Source organism: Botryllus schlosseri, chromosome 16 (assembly GCF_051294905.1).
Source record: "Botryllus schlosseri isolate E-star chromosome 16, Bs_hap1, whole genome shotgun sequence".
Lineage (NCBI taxonomy): Eukaryota > Metazoa > Chordata > Ascidiacea > Stolidobranchia > Styelidae > Botryllus > Botryllus schlosseri.
This window is the reverse complement of record NC_137251.1, coordinates 2,713,437-2,729,026: the sequence shown is the minus strand read 5'-3', so window position 1 is coordinate 2,729,026 and position 15,590 is coordinate 2,713,437. Positions and strand designations below refer to the sequence as shown.

Sequence of the window (15,590 nt, the reverse complement as noted above, 5' to 3'; positions counted from 1 at the left end):
GAGATTTCTGTGTTGTTACTTCCTGCTAGTTTTCCCGCTTTCATCACACGGATTCCACGCTGACATCTTGTTTGGTTGTTCATGGTAATCTCAGTATACGTTGGCATTCAGATGACGTAAGTCAAGAATATTTGTGACCGCACTTCTGGCTCTTTGTGAAACTGAGTATCTTGTTTGATTGCAGATTGCCAGTAGAATGATAGACACTGAATCGGTGCATACCAACAAATCTACATGCTTCTGAAAATATTTCTTCTCTTCTCTCCTGCTTAATTGGTTGTCAGCAACTTGCCTTGGAATTTAGATCCGCGCCAAGTATTGTCAACTTACTCAGCGCAACATTGATGTCCAAGCCTTGTAATGTCTCGGCCAAATGATTGCCGTCTCATTCGACTTTCAATAACGTCAACTGGCAATTGTGCTTTTGAATTTGTGACTTTGCCTTCGCTGGTCTGCTATGTCCCAATTTAGCATTTGGTAAGAAAATCTTGTAAGAAATAGTCTGCCGGTGTTGGTCTTTTTGCGTTCCTTTAACTGTATCGCAAAAACTAACCGTCATTGTCTAGTCTACATTGATGTCGGGGACATGTTTCCCGCCGCATGAATTGAGCTGTTGCTAAATGATTTTTCGTGGCAGCAATAAGGCAACGTAATTTGACACCTCAATCAATCATGTAGTAAGATCGGAGACTTCCCTATTTGAAACGTCTCTGTCTGTGTTCCAACATCCTTGTCGCGTCTAATCCTAACAAAATCGAGATCCAAACAGGCCATTCATGAACCAGCCTAGTTCCTTTGCAAATGCTGAATTTGAGCTGTACTGTTCTGTAGACTTTGTTGCGGATACGCTACCAGACAGGTATGTTAATGAATAAATGTTCACAGAACCACCTACTTTGAACTTGAAAATCGTTTATTGCACAATCACATTTTCCCCAGCACTGCTTTGTTGGTATAACGGAACCAAAATCATTCAAATGGGAGTAGTATTGTTACTCCAACTACATAGTGAATCGTTAATAGCATCTACCTTAAAATGGCAGCTTTGAAAAGTACATTGATTACCGGTAATACGGAAGGATTAGTTGAAGGTTGATCGGACAAAACCATGATTCGTTACTGGTGAGGATGAGGAAAGTCTCTGATTACAAAACTTCCAAGGGTAAGGCGCTAGTTGTAAGTCGAGTCGAAGAAAACTCAAGCAGAACTAAAACTAGTTTGTTCACAGTAGCAGATTCATGAACTTGCTCTGTCCGATCAATGAACCAGAAGAGATTAGTGTAACATCCGCTTCAATTGGAGGTATTTGGCGCAAAGTAAGGAGTACGTGAATCATCATTACGTCTGCCTGAAGATGCCTCGTCGGATTGCAATATAAGTGTTGATATTCCCAGTGTCATTCTCTCCTTCTTGACCCCGTGCTTAGCTTGTGTTCTGAATTAGATAAGAAACTGTCTCGACTAAAGTCTCAAGTCTTGAAAACAAGACTTTGTCACGAAAAGAACGTTCCTCAGCAGCGAATTCGCTGTTTGCATCAGGCCTACAACGTGAAAGCGTGTGGCCTTGCCATAGGATGGGAATGACGACAACAACGCAGCGCGAAATTTTTGTGTGTGTATCATCGTCTTATGATCTGACTCCAGAAGATTGCGCTTGTATGCTGCGAATGACCAGGCGTCACAGCATGTGTTTATTGCATATGAAGAAGGCTGATTAGGATTTATGATCATACCTAAAGGGTAGAAGTGTTTCGAAGAACTGTTTTCTGTAGCAGGTCAATATCATCTGCAGTTGGAAGAATAATGCTCTAATAGCTTTTAAATGTAGTTTGCATCATAGTCCTATTCTTGCCAACGACCAGACACCACTTCCCAAATTTCGAAATTTATTTCCGTGATTTGTGCACTATGACTAATAGTGCCAAAGATAGTTGCGGTTCTCCGACCATTTCCTGTAGATGGGATGCCGAAGATATCAGCCAGGTTTTGATGATGAAATTCAAAAGGACAAATTGCTTATGAAAACTGTTTATGTACAGTGTAAAACCAAGACCACTTTTCAAGCAGCTAAATTAGGTAAAATGTTGAGCACTGTCGTACCGAACCCTGTCTTATCGGATATGTCGGATGTTCAGATTAACTCGGATATTTTATGGTCAAGAGTAGATTCGGGATCGTCTCTGGTGGATATGTCGTCCTGTCGTCGTGACAACCGTTCGCTGAAGCTAAGACGGGCTTCATTGTAGGTTTGCTCATTGTCCAATATTACCTTGTCGTTTGGGTTACTTGATGTAAATAATTACGCGTTCCGTCCGATGACGAATGCGGTCTATTCATTGCCAGTTGAAAAACTGGTCATATGGCCCATTTCCTGCAAGCACGCAAATGTGAAGTGTAACACAATGCAACCGTATAGGATGTATTTCCCCCTCGCTTTCGACGTAGCGAACAGCATCAGTAAGAACGTTTTTCTTATTTCGAAGAAGCTTCTCGACGTTGCTTTAACTGCGTGATCGCTACGCATCAGTCGTATCAAATTTCGGAGTGATCTGAATACCGTAATTTCGACGAAATAGCAGAATATTTCTTATATCCGCCCATCGTATATCCGGTTGGTTGTAAGAGTAGGTGATGTGCTTGAATCAGACGTGAGTTTAGCGTTAATGTCAAGTGGAAGTAACCGTATCCATTACACTGGCAGTTTTTTTGTCAAAATAACAGGAAATTGCGCCAACAATACGTAACACGGAGGTCGAATGAGTGCGAGGGCCGAGGCAAATTATCGGCTTGTATCCGTTGAGATTTAGCGCCTTGTAGGTCCGGTGGATGTCGACAAAAAGTCTGATATGTTTCGTGCTTCTCATACAAACTAGTCTCGTAAGTGAAACCAGCCCAAAGCATATGTGGTTCACGATCACAGTTCAGGAAATGCGACTAAACCGCACGCTGACTGGTTTGGAAACATCTTTCTTGGTGAATCGGGTGTTAGAGAAGTAATATTTATTATTAGTACAAAACAATGCATCAACATTGCAGTAATAAATTATAAAATAATGCTTCACTGAATATGATCGTGCATTTTGACACATATTGAACTCGGCACATGTTATGTATGTAATAATTTTTGCATTCGGTTTGGCTTAGGGTAGTGGGGAGTTAGGATGGAGATTGGGGACTGCCAAACGACGAATTCACGTGTGATCCGCAATATCAAAGCAAGCTAGAAATGCGTCGGGAAGTCTTCGATATCCGAGATCTTGTGATCACGCGCATCGAGAGGTTTCAATAGTCTACCTACACTCGAACGTGGCGTCTCATATGTCTGTGCGACCGATTCAAGTGCCCGAAGCTCTGCTACGCATGTAATGAAGTTGTTGAAATGTTGATGCTCTCGAAGCCATCGTATCACGATACCAGGCTGGGACATTTATCTCGTAAAACCACACCACGCCGGCAGCATCGTCATGCTAAATTGAGGGTGCGCATCAATCATTATGCACACTGCACGGTTTCTGTTTATGGAAGCTCTGTGTACTCCGTTTGATGTTATCCACAGGGCTATTTGTAAAATTATAAAGTTTCCTTATCTCGGCAAGCATATTCATACTGCTAAATCAATTCTACTTCAAGATTTCAGCTTTTCAGCTGACTCGCGTTATCAGCGAACTGTAGCCGATAAATCCGATGAGGCGAATTTGAAATTTCGACAGAATCCTGTCGCTGTTACGCAATCGTGACTAGTAAACAGACTCTTGGATGTCACATGACGAACAAAGCTAACGGCAGCGAGATGAGAGTCTATTAAGTGGAAACCAATACCCAAGCAATAGTAATCATGTATTCTTTGGACCATATCCACTCAATAAGTCACTTAGTAGGCTCGGGCGGAAGCATATCTCATGTAATTATTCGTCGAGTAATCTTGTTCTGACAAATCAGCACAAACTGCGATGTTTAAGAATCAGATATATCGATCCTATCACTGGAATGAACGTTACGACGTAGCAACACACCAGGTTCACCGCGAAAACCTGCCCGTGGCAAGACATATGCACCACTTGCAAAGTAGACCTCTCTCCACATCTGACCTTCAACCGGTTTACTGAAATAAAATCGAAAAGTTGTTGATGACTAGCCCAGAATCGTTTCGCTGAGACAGTTGTGTTCAACCCCACCACGGTGAACTCTGAAACTTGATAGCTCGTGTTTGCGTTATCCGTTATGGCAGTGGTTCCCAACCTTTTTCCACCCACATACCATTTCGAGGTTTTATGCAGTGCTCGCGTACCACCAACATGAGTTACGCGTGCCGAAGGCGGCCAAAAATGTTTCCACCGTGTAGAGTTGCCGAAGGCATCGAAACATAAAATAAAAAGCCCATTTAAGGCGCAGTATACGATTTCAGTAGTGGATCCATTTAGAATTCTTGTAGCCAAATATATTAAAACGGAATTTGGTTAGGTAAGAATCCCAATACTTTACGACTAGATCTCTTCCCCGGAGACCGTCATTGGTGTGATTGCCCACGACGACGACGGCTTCAAAAAACTCAAAATCAACCCAAAATGAACTAATAACTCCGTTCGGTCGAAGGAAAAAACAGAATCTACTCGCGTACCACCTGTAAGACCTTCGTGTACCGCTAATGGTACGCGTACCACACTACCACAGGTTGGGAACCACTGCGTTATGGTAACGTCACTGCGAACATCTGGCACCAAGACCACGCAGTAGCGTTTCGATATATTTCGTATTTTTGGCACCGGTAGTAACGGCTTTATGCTCTTGAAATATATGAGATTGAACGACTTGGTACTTTTACGCGAATAATGTTCGAGACGATTTTGGCCACCCTGTTTGTTGCCGCGAGCAACACGCTTGTGTTCCTCGACCGAGGACTTTGGAAACGGCCCACACAGCGTGTATTATTGACAAACCAGAAACCAGCCAGATTTTAACATCACACGTCACGTCTGCTTTCAGGTTGTTTTCGACGCGGTGGCTGACATGATCACTCAATCCAACATGAAAGAAATCGGACTCATATAACGGAAATGGGCGGCTAGCTATCGAAAATGCGATACGGAGGAATCGGTATGCAGCGCTGCGGGACAACGACTCGATAATTGTACTGCCGCCGACACCTCACGCCGTACATTACGCTTTTTCTACGTGACGAATCCAGCTGTTTGTAATATGTGTCAGCGGTAAAATATGAGCATGGAGCGTGTCTGGTTTGGGTAGTGCTGGTCGGACCAAATTGTCGAAGTTCAAGGTATCCTGCTGTGGCGGGATCGTCACGCGAGACTTGCTGTATTGTTCCTTACTCTAACGTGTCCATCTACTAGGAAGTACTAGCTAATGTTTATTACTTGTATACGATTGCACTATAGGCGAATGTCGCACTACATAATTTACATGTTTCCAAGTCCGGAGATGGAGTGAATATCCGGATAGTGTTTTATCCTGCTGGTTGCTAGCAGGTTTCATTTAGAAATATTATTGTATGCGTTTTTTTACTTCCGTTGAGCTTCGACGAATATCTGAGTGTATGTGTGCTGTGCATTATAGCTTGTGTTTGCGATATGGAGAACTGGAATCAGTATCCCGCTTTATCTTGCCGGTACGATTGTAATATTTAACTTGTCATGGCTGTGTGTGTGTATTGAACTTGCACACGGCAATTGTCTTGCAACGGGATTCTACATGCTCATCCCCCGTGAAATTACGTGTGTCTAATCGCGGGCGACGATCAATCATTCAATCTGATTACCTTAGATTTGAATACCAAGTTAAGTCACCGACCACTCTGTTCGCCAACAGCATAGGATCTTAACCTGGCGTTCTCGGTCATGTAAGGCCAATACTGAAACTATACAGCTATAATACTACATTGTCCTTATTTTTGACTAACGACCGAATTTTGTCTTGTGTTGACCGCTCACCCTCTGGTCACAAGCGAAATTGATGGCCTGGTAACTTTGTAGGCAACCATTAATGTAGATCTATGGGGTCTTGATAAGTGATGACTAGGGCGATTATTTTATTACATAAAAACGATCAATTTTAAGTTATGTTAGAAAATGTGGTCTGAAAATTGGTATTGCAGTACAACTAGAAACACTTGGCTAAATTTTCTGATAGGCAGTCAGTCGAGCGTTCATTGAAATATTGGCGATTTTAAAGAACCACGAGATCTCGATATATTATTATATTGCGAAAATGGTTCGAACTGTCTGTCCTTACGAAGTGGATTGGCAAGAATGGATAAAGATCGGCTACCAGTAGCAGTTGTTGGCTGGCAGTGCCGAAGCTCAGCGTATATTGCTGGTAACACAATGTGTATACAGCGCAGTTGTTCATCCTGCGGTTTTTGATGTTTGAATGTTCACGCGAACTTGTTTCACATTCATATATGAGAATTTCTCTCGGTTTTCCGACACATCCTCCGATCCTCGCCTCAACATGAATTAAGGCCTACGTTTTGAAGTGTGCTGATCATCACACCATAAAAACCAACGGTTTATGGTTCACAAAATACCAAGGCTACGATGTTGACTTTTTGTGACGTATCAGAATATAATCGCCCTAGTGATGACGTTTTGTGTTATCAGCTTCCCAAATTTCGCGGTTGTGGGTCCACGCATCCACCTAACGAAATTGAAGGGTCCGCGCTAGACAAAAAGTTGAGAAACGTTGGTTTGGAGTCTGGCGTGCTCGCCAAATTTAGGGGGGAATCAGAATCTTGCATCAACTGTAACGTTGCAAAGGAATGCGGCTGTATGATGACTGAAATTCCGGTGGCAAAGTGCGCTGTTTGCCCTGGTCTGGCTACGCCGTCGGTCAGGTGACATAGTAGGCTTTTAAAAATATTTTCGCTTATGCTTTTCTCCAATTTACTGCTTTGACATTAGCTGTATGCTGCTTTTACCGGTATTATTTGATGTCACCTGACCTCCTTCCATGTCGAAATAGTGTCAGCTATTTTTATTGCTATCGTCCACTCATATTTACTGTGGATTGCTCCGGAAAACGATACTCGTCAAGTTATTTGTCGCGATACCAGTATTCTGAAGGAAAATTGTTCAATCAAATGTATTATCATTTTATAAGTCCTGATATTTTTGTAACTACGATTTCAAATTTTTAGCTCATTCGGTGATTAATCTCAACGCATCCATCTATTTCGTCATTGAAATGTATTTTTAATGGGGGTAACGATCGTATTGATAAGATCGCCCGTGTGCAATCTGTGTAGCTGAGTGGTTCTCAGACTTTCGTGAACATAACTGCAATGGACCAATTGTTACTTGGTGATTTGTTTTCATCGTGCACTGTTCAACCTCAAATCGAGTTGTAACCTATCCGAGAAATTTGCTAAAACTGTTCGGTGCCGGCCTTCATACGATTCTGGTAATTTCCCACCGCACTAGAGATGAGCATAATCGGTACCGATTCGAATCTATAATTCGAACTGCCCATCCTTATTCTATAGTGTTTTCTTATCTGCCCAGCCGTGCATTGTTCCGCTTGATACACAGCTTTTAACTGACTAGTATTTATATGAGTTAACGAATAGTCGATCTAGAAATGTGAAATATTTAGTCGTCTGTCAAAATGTAGTTTATTCCAACCTGCCAAAAGGTAGGTCATTAGCATCCGCTCAATCGCTGCACCATATTAGTTTTTATCGGAACCCACGATATATATGTGCACTTTTTGCAGAGTGCAGTAGTACTGCGTCGTGCTCAAATACCTTGTGAACAATCATAGTAGCCATTGACACTGTCTCTCTGACTGTTCGCTTTTCACGCAGTTATCCTTGCCATAACAACTATACTCAACTCATCCTGCGTTATTTGGGGTGTCACGCACACAAATCACGCAGCCGTCGCTGTCGCAGATCTGATATCGCATTATACTAGGATGTCGGTCCATTCCTTCGCGAGCTTGCGAGTGAGCGTGAACGCTTTTGCATTATAAGAGGACCTGGAAAGAAATGTTACTTATACGCTTTGAATTGGCGATTCCGATATTTGGCAGAGTAACCGCTTTAATATTTTATTTCCCGATTTTTCACTTGCGGTCCTGTAACAGTAGTGTCCCTTGATAAGATGAACATTATCAAAAATACGATGAAACCGTCTCAGTCGATGTGTTACTGTGAATGCGATATTGTTCCAATTTGCGGCGGTGAGTGTCCCTGATCCAGTTATGTTGGCACATGTGTTTTATGTGATCATGTTCGTGGTTATTAGTTCAACTGTATATTGTTATGAACTGTACTGATGACTAAATACATTTGATGCATCTCGTGTTCGTTGTCGGCAAAGATTACATCTGTGTTATTATCCGCTGGAAAATTTGTTCCTCTGGCGCCAATCATATTCATCATGAATAGGCCAAAATACCAACGGCTCGAACCACTAATCCGATTCGACCGAGTGCTGAGGTTGAGAAAACTGTCTATCAATTCAATTTATTGCAAAAAAGTTTTATCATTTCAATACACCACAAGACTGCGATACAATGAAAGATGGGAAGGTGTCGAAACGACTTGGAGTAGTCCTCGAAATCAGACAACCACCTGGCCGATGTAAAAAGGAGGCATGCACATGCACGGTGCACGCACACTGAATGAAACGTGAGAAGATATGATACGATCGATTGTAAGTATGGAATGGCAACGACCGATTTTGCAGCTTCGTTCCGCTTAGCTGAGGCTTTATTCAGTCTTATTTTGCTACAGCCACTGGGATTTCTGGTAATCCAAAAGTTCCAGAGTGTCGAATTAACTGAATCTGGTCTTGATCGAAAGCTGCTGTCACACCAACTCTGAAAATATAAATTAAATAATGATCAGGCACTGAACCACCCAGAATTCGCCCTCCAAGCCTGAATTATCGTCATTCTCTCCACTTCGTGCCTCCTGCTAATCGAACCGTTATTACGAAAATATGATGATTGTTCACATAAAGAAAGCAAAAAGTCAATTTGACGTAATTTTCCCCGCGTTTCGCACACTCGGGCTCATGCACAACACCCGCTTTCGAGTCAGACTTCTGATTTGCGAGACAAAGTAATTGTAAAAGCTATGATCATATGGTGCGTTGTAAGTAAAACAATATTATTGCGTCATAACGATAAAAGTTAGGGTGCCGCTGCATTTGAATTATCACGTCAAAATGGTAACAATTATTTACGATTGTCGTCAGCACTCATCCGCACAAGTGCGTACCAGCTCAGAGGTTGAGAAGCACTGCGATATAGAATCAGACCCAGACACCGGCTGTAATCGCAGCTACGAGAGAACGGTGCATTCCTTATATCACTTGAGGACGTTGAGATGCCTTGGTTTAAGTGCGTGTAACGGAACTTGCATGATTGAAGATACGCATTACGCAATGACTGTTTGCAGTAGCCTCCATGTTCGTTCGTCATAGAAATTGGGTCTGAGGGGCGAAGCCCCCTTCAGAAGTTTAGTGTGCTTATCAACCTATGGGGCCCCATTCCAATGTTTGTAGGGGGCTGATAAAGTGCTGCTTCGGCCCTGGCCATAATATATTTCTATTGGTATGGAAATACCGAAGTTTCTAGTATCGTGTAGGCTACACGCCTATACAGTTACACTCTCATTCACAAGCTGGCGTATCAGGCCCTGGAGCGATACCGCTCAATCCATGGAGTCATTCATCACTGGTGATATCAAGTTCCGGAGCGGGATTTCATCGATTTCTGACGTAGCTGAACTGGATTTGAATTTTGAATCAGCTTTGAAAGTCGAAATTTAGCACGATTTTACGTAGGTCTACCAGTTGATTTTTCCGACTCGGGATTTCTAATTGCTAATCGGAGGCGGGTGGATTTCGGTTGTAGAATCCGCTCATCTTTGGGCCTCAAATGCGGCTGTAGAATATTTTTATCGTCCATGAGTGTACAAAGTTGAGATGAACTGCTCCTACAACATCAGTAGGCCTATAAAGTTAAACTTGAAAGGATTCCAGATAAACGTGATCCATATATATTTCGTATTTTTGAACCAAAATTGTTTCGTAGCTCGTTGTCATCATTTTATCAAAACTTTGTGTTGTGTTGCGAATCTGACTTGTTAGAGTCGTACGTTATCACTGCGATGGTCGTCTTGTTGTCGGTGATGGTTAGCGAACTCATTTTGTCCAGTCGCGGAATTTCAAATATTACTATCGAATTTTTAACTACTAGCCCACCTCCTTAGACTTGCCGTTTATACCAAGGGATGGCCAACCTTTTTGCTATTCACGGCTGCATTTCGATTACTCATGTAGTCTATGGTCGCATCCCATGACACAGTCGTAAATGAACTAACTGGACGCCCAATATCCATATTAATATGTCCATTCCTGGTGAACTCCGGACTATAATCTATTTATTCATATCGGCTTACTATACGCACCAAAATCCAGAGGTGGTCAAAGTAGTCACCGTCACTGCTCAAGTAGAAGTAGAAGTAACGGCGGAATTTCTACTCGAAGTAGGAGTGATGGTTCACAAGTAAGTAAGTAGCTATTCTAGGCCGCTTATTTTCGCCTACAAAACTGAAAACTGTCAAGTAGAAGTAGAAGTAGTCTGAAATCATAACTACTAAAGAGTAGTGTGAGTAGGCAAAATTTACTTCACAAAGTAGAAGTACTTCGTTACTGACCACCTCTGCCCAAATCACGAGTGGTCACGTTATGAATCGGGCCCGTATCCGTTATGGTCGCGCCAAGCGCGAAAATTTTCAAATTCACAGGTGAATTTCCCTCTCTCAGCCCATATGATATCAGATTTACCGGTAGAGTTGTGGGAGGGGATGTTTTCGAAAATTCAGGGCAACTTATAAAAGATGATTGATCTTCGGGTTTAAGATTAATTATTATCTCTCAAAAATTCGGGAGTCAATTCGTAAATTCAATTTGCATGTCGACGGCCGCAAACAATTACTAATTGAGTTACACGCGTCCAACGGCCGTACAAATTTACTTCTACTGCCGCAGGTTGGTCACCCCTGGTTTATACTGACGGACTTGGAGTTTTCGAAAATTTAGGGCATGTAATCAATACTTATATATGTATCTGCGGGTGGGCGCGTTGTTATCACTCATTTTGTTGTGTGTTATCGTTTTTTCGTGACCTTCCGTCTGCTATATAGCAGTGTTGGGATTAAGTCACCATACCTTCGAGTCACGAGTCATCTCGAGTCATTGCGCATTTTGACTCGAGTCAAGTCAAGTCAATCGATTTTCGAAGGTGACTCGAGTCAAGTCAAGTCACAATTCAAGTCAAATTGAATTTTCGAAGTATCAGTGACGATTACTACGACAACGTAAGCTGTGATCATTTAGTTTCTGGTCAATTTATTTGTGATGTAATAATGGAGCATCAGGGAATGACTATATAATAGCTATGGTTATACTCTCACAAACTGACACCGGCGTATCGCGAACAATACGAATCATACACAAAATACAGTGATTCCATCGACACCGTATACTTGACGACTTGAAATTGACTCATAACTTTGCTTTGAGTCACGAGTCAATCCGCATTTTTGAAGCGCCGAGACAAGTCAGTCGTTTTGCTAAGTGACTCGAGTCAATCAATCAATCAGGTTTATTAATATTTTCACCGTTTCAAAACATCACAAGACTGCGATACAATGAAAAGATAGGAAGGTGTCGAAACAAACTTGGAGTAGCCATTAAGATCGGACACCCACCTTAGCCTAGGCGAAGTAAATAAGAGGCATGCACACTGAATGAAATGTAATGCAGAGAATATAAGACGCAAAGCGACAAAATGAGGTGGCATGTCAAGTCATGACTCGAGCCATCCCAACACTGCTATATATAGTCAAAAGATTTCGGAATCGCTGAAACTTTACCAGACCTAAAGAACTTCTTCCGTGCGACGCACACGACTCAAAGTCTCTGCGGGTGGCATTTGTAATGTGAGGCTCAGTTTGTCAGGACAAGTATATCTATCAGGCGCCTGTAAATTCGACATATATCGGTTCGGCAACATGAGGCGGTCCTTTGGGGTCAAGGTTTCCGAGCACCGAGCTGTTTGACAGCACACTTCGCAGCAGAGTTGCATGTTAGCCGAAAACGTCATTATCAACGTATTGGTATGTCGTTACCCGCGGTAATAGCAGACTCCGGAATGCTTATATAACTCTATAAATCATGATCATCATTGGTTTTATTAGCAATTTTATCAGTTCAATATACCACAAAATGCGATACAATGAAAAGATAGGAAGGTGTCGAAGCGACTTGGAGTAGTCTATGGAATCAGACACCCACCTTGGCCTAAGCGATGTAAAGAGGAGGCATGCACACTGAATGAAAAGTAAAGAAGATAGTATAGGGAAAAAGCAAGCAACAAGAAATGAGGTGGCATGTCATGGAAGGCGAGATCGATAGGTCAGTCGTGGTCCGGTAATCTTGAGGATGGACTAGTAGTCATTTAGTAGTAATTGCTTAATGCTTATATTTCGACTTGAATGAGGACATGCTTTCGACTGTCGGATGGCCGGCGGGATACTGTTCCACACATCGGGTCCGGCATATTTGATGCGCTATTTTGTTTGGGGGGGGAGAATCCATATATGAATATCAAGACAGATAACGACAAGGAATTGCGCGTGACGCGAAGATAATATGAAAAAAGTTTTATAAACATCTGAAAATACTCTATAATTCATGTTAATTTACGAAATAATTTTGGGCCATCTTTGAGCTCGCTCCTGATTGCAATTGGGGCTTTTGGGTGCGGCAGTTACGGCCTTGGTTACGGTCAACCGGGGTTTACAGGTTCCGAGGTTCCAACAATGTCGGAATAAAGTAATGATACTATAATTTTCGCTAATAAAATATTATCCTTAGTATATGATCAAGTAGGGTTACCATATTTTGAGATCAGAAAAAAAGACACTTTTTACTGTAAGTTACAAAAGATATAATAGCGGACGAGAGAAGTGTAATTTGGAAGTTTTCACGGCAATTAGTTTTGGGTTGCCTAAAAATGATCATTTATCCGAATGGACTCCAGAAAGACCCATATTCCCATGCGGTTGCAATTGACCCTTTGTAGTCAACCTACTAGCGCAGTGGTTCCCAACGTGGGCGATTTGGCGGTCTTGGGGACGAAAATAACGAAGGGGGCGATGGCGCGTTAAAACGGCTATATTGGAGTCAAGTCGGTGAAATGACCTTTTTTTTTCAAGTCATCTCGCGATGAGTCGAAAAAGGTTGGGAACTACTGTCTAGACTCCAGCGCAGCGGTTCTCAACCTTTTTGGACATGCGCTACCCTTGTCGAATCAAAAAATTGCGCCCCCTGACCCCCCCCCCTCGCACTAATCGTCATGTCAAAAAAGCACATCATCTAATACAGAGGTAGGCAACCTTTTTACTAATCACCGCCGTATTTCGATTACTTATGTAGCCGCATTCCAGGGCATATATAGTTGTAATGAACTAGCCTATACATACCTATAAATGCCTATGTTAATATGTCAAGTCCATATCCATTCCCGGTGAACTCCGGACTATTCTACTTTTCATAACGGCATATTGTACGCACCGAAATCGCGAGTGTCAATGTTATGCTGGGATTGCATATTGTCGCGCGGAACGCGAAAATTTTGCAGATTCACGAATTAATTCCGTAATTAATAGTAGCAGTATCACATATTACTTTCAAATATTTATCCTTTCCCAGCCCATGTGATCAGATTCACCAGTAGGGTTCATGGAGGGAGTGCTTTCAAAAATTTAGGGCAAGCTATAAATGATAATGCACCTTCGGGTGGGCCAATTGTTATTATAGTCACTTTGTTGCATGCTGTTATTTCTTGACCCCCCATCAGGATTGTCGATTGTATCGGTAGTCTAAATAGTGGCCCCCCAGGTTGAGAACCACTGCTCTAGCGTAGCGTGTGTTGTGTACTATGTAAATTTGCTCAGATCTCGTCGGAGACCAGTTTTTACGTCCATTACGACATTTTTTAGTTGTCTTTGTACGTGCAGTCGCATAACTCTCAAAGCTATAAAAAGAGGAGATTTTACATTTCTTGAAAAAAGAGGGCATATTGTACATTTTCGCTACGCGAAGAATCAACAAAAATCAACACCATTTTATATAGCTCAGTGTCGATATAGAGCAGTGGTTCTTAACCTTGCCTCCAGCGCCCCCCATGGGGCGCTGGAGATTTTGAAGGGGGCGGAAACGCTCGGGGGGCGATATGGGGGGCGCTGGGCTCAGGGGGGCGCTATGGGGGGCGCTGGAGAAAAATGGCTTCGCAGTAGATGATGTGGTGGTAGGACATATCCTTAATGAGTATTCAGAGCAAATTAACACCGAAAACTTCGTTATATACAGCCTACAAAAGACATGTAGGTTTAATTGTCCATGGGCGCCTAAATGACTGGCAGCGAATGTTCCTGTCTTGGCAATCAGAATCTCAGAAGACGAATTCCATCTGGCAGGGAAAAATTATATGCCAGTCAAGAGATACCAATTTGAAATCGTGTGCGTCTTTTAGTTTAGTACGATTGGGCGACAGGGATATATAAAACTTGATATCCCTGTTGGGCGATTCTATATTTTTTGATATAGCAGACAGGGGGTCACGAAATAACATCATGCAACGAAGTTATACCAATGGGTCCACCCGCCCGAATATATTTAATTATTAGTTACGGGCCCTACAGTTTCCAAGACACCTCACAATGTTCCCTCTGCGTTTTGACGAGTCTGCGCACACTCAACAACTCACTGTGCAGACCCTTGGACATCAGGGTGTAACGACTGAAAAAAGGTCATAACTTCGGATTTGTTGTGCGCAACGTAGATTTTCTGTGCGCAGAGACCGTGTCAGCACTGCGCACGTGCGCAGCTTAGAGGGAACATTGCACCTCACTCAGCTCTACCGGTAAATCTGGTAACGTGAGCAGAGAGGACAAGAGATTGATAGCAATATAAATGCAATTCCCGATCTTATTGACCGATTTTATCATGAATTATCGAAAATTTTTGCGCTTCGCACTGGCTCGCTAAACAGTACAGCTGATTTCGTGGCAAAAGCGAACAACGTGATGGGGGGTGGTCGTTTTATCATCCTATGGGAGCCCAAGACCCAATTTTTTTCGGGGGGCCTGACGAAGTGCCGTTTCGTTCCTGCCAACGGGTATACGCCTGAAGATGTATAATTATTATTGAGGGGTCCTACCTTTTCAACCACACATCACTCAGCTCTATCGGTAAATCTGTTTACGTGAGCAGAGAGAGGATAAAATTGATATCAATATAGACCCTTACATGCAATTCCCGATCATATTGACCAATTCAATCATTAATTCTTGAAATTTTTCGCTCTTCGTGCGTCTAGGCGAGAATAGCTGGCTCAGTAAATGGACACCCAATGTAGATGACTAGTATCAGAAAATAGCGGATAGCCGAAGGGGGGTCCGGGGGCGAAACCCCCCGGAAGTTTTTTTTTATCACCCGATGGGGGGCCCAAGACCAACGTTTTTTTTTTTGGGGGGGGGGCTGACGAAGTGCTGTTACG

General features: G+C 42.6%; 1 protein-coding gene and 1 long non-coding RNA gene across 3 annotated transcripts in view; both read left to right on the top strand.

The window, feature by feature from the left end:
* LOC145459203 (guanine nucleotide-binding protein G(i) subunit alpha-like) overlaps positions 1 to 8,314 on the top strand; it is a 29,004-nt gene extending 20,690 nt beyond the window's left edge. Inside the window, exons 9-10 of one of the 2 annotated variants that reach the window (XR_013921305.1) lie at positions 4,983 to 6,283; positions 6,350 to 8,314. Coding sequence is in view for 1 of the 2 variants with exons in the window: in XM_080337835.1 (XP_080193961.1) it covers positions 4,983 to 5,048 (66 nt within the window). In the remaining variant the exon portion in view is untranslated. Of the gene's footprint in view, positions 1 to 4,982 lie in introns of both variants that reach the window. The other variant, XM_080337835.1, reaches the window with a different exon arrangement.
* LOC145459204 (uncharacterized) lies at positions 5 to 4,075 on the top strand. Its single transcript, XR_013921306.1, has 2 exons — positions 5 to 2,075; positions 2,135 to 4,075. It is a non-coding gene; the product is annotated as an uncharacterized LOC145459204 (long non-coding RNA).
* Positions 8,315 to 15,590: the final 7,276 nt, after the last annotated feature.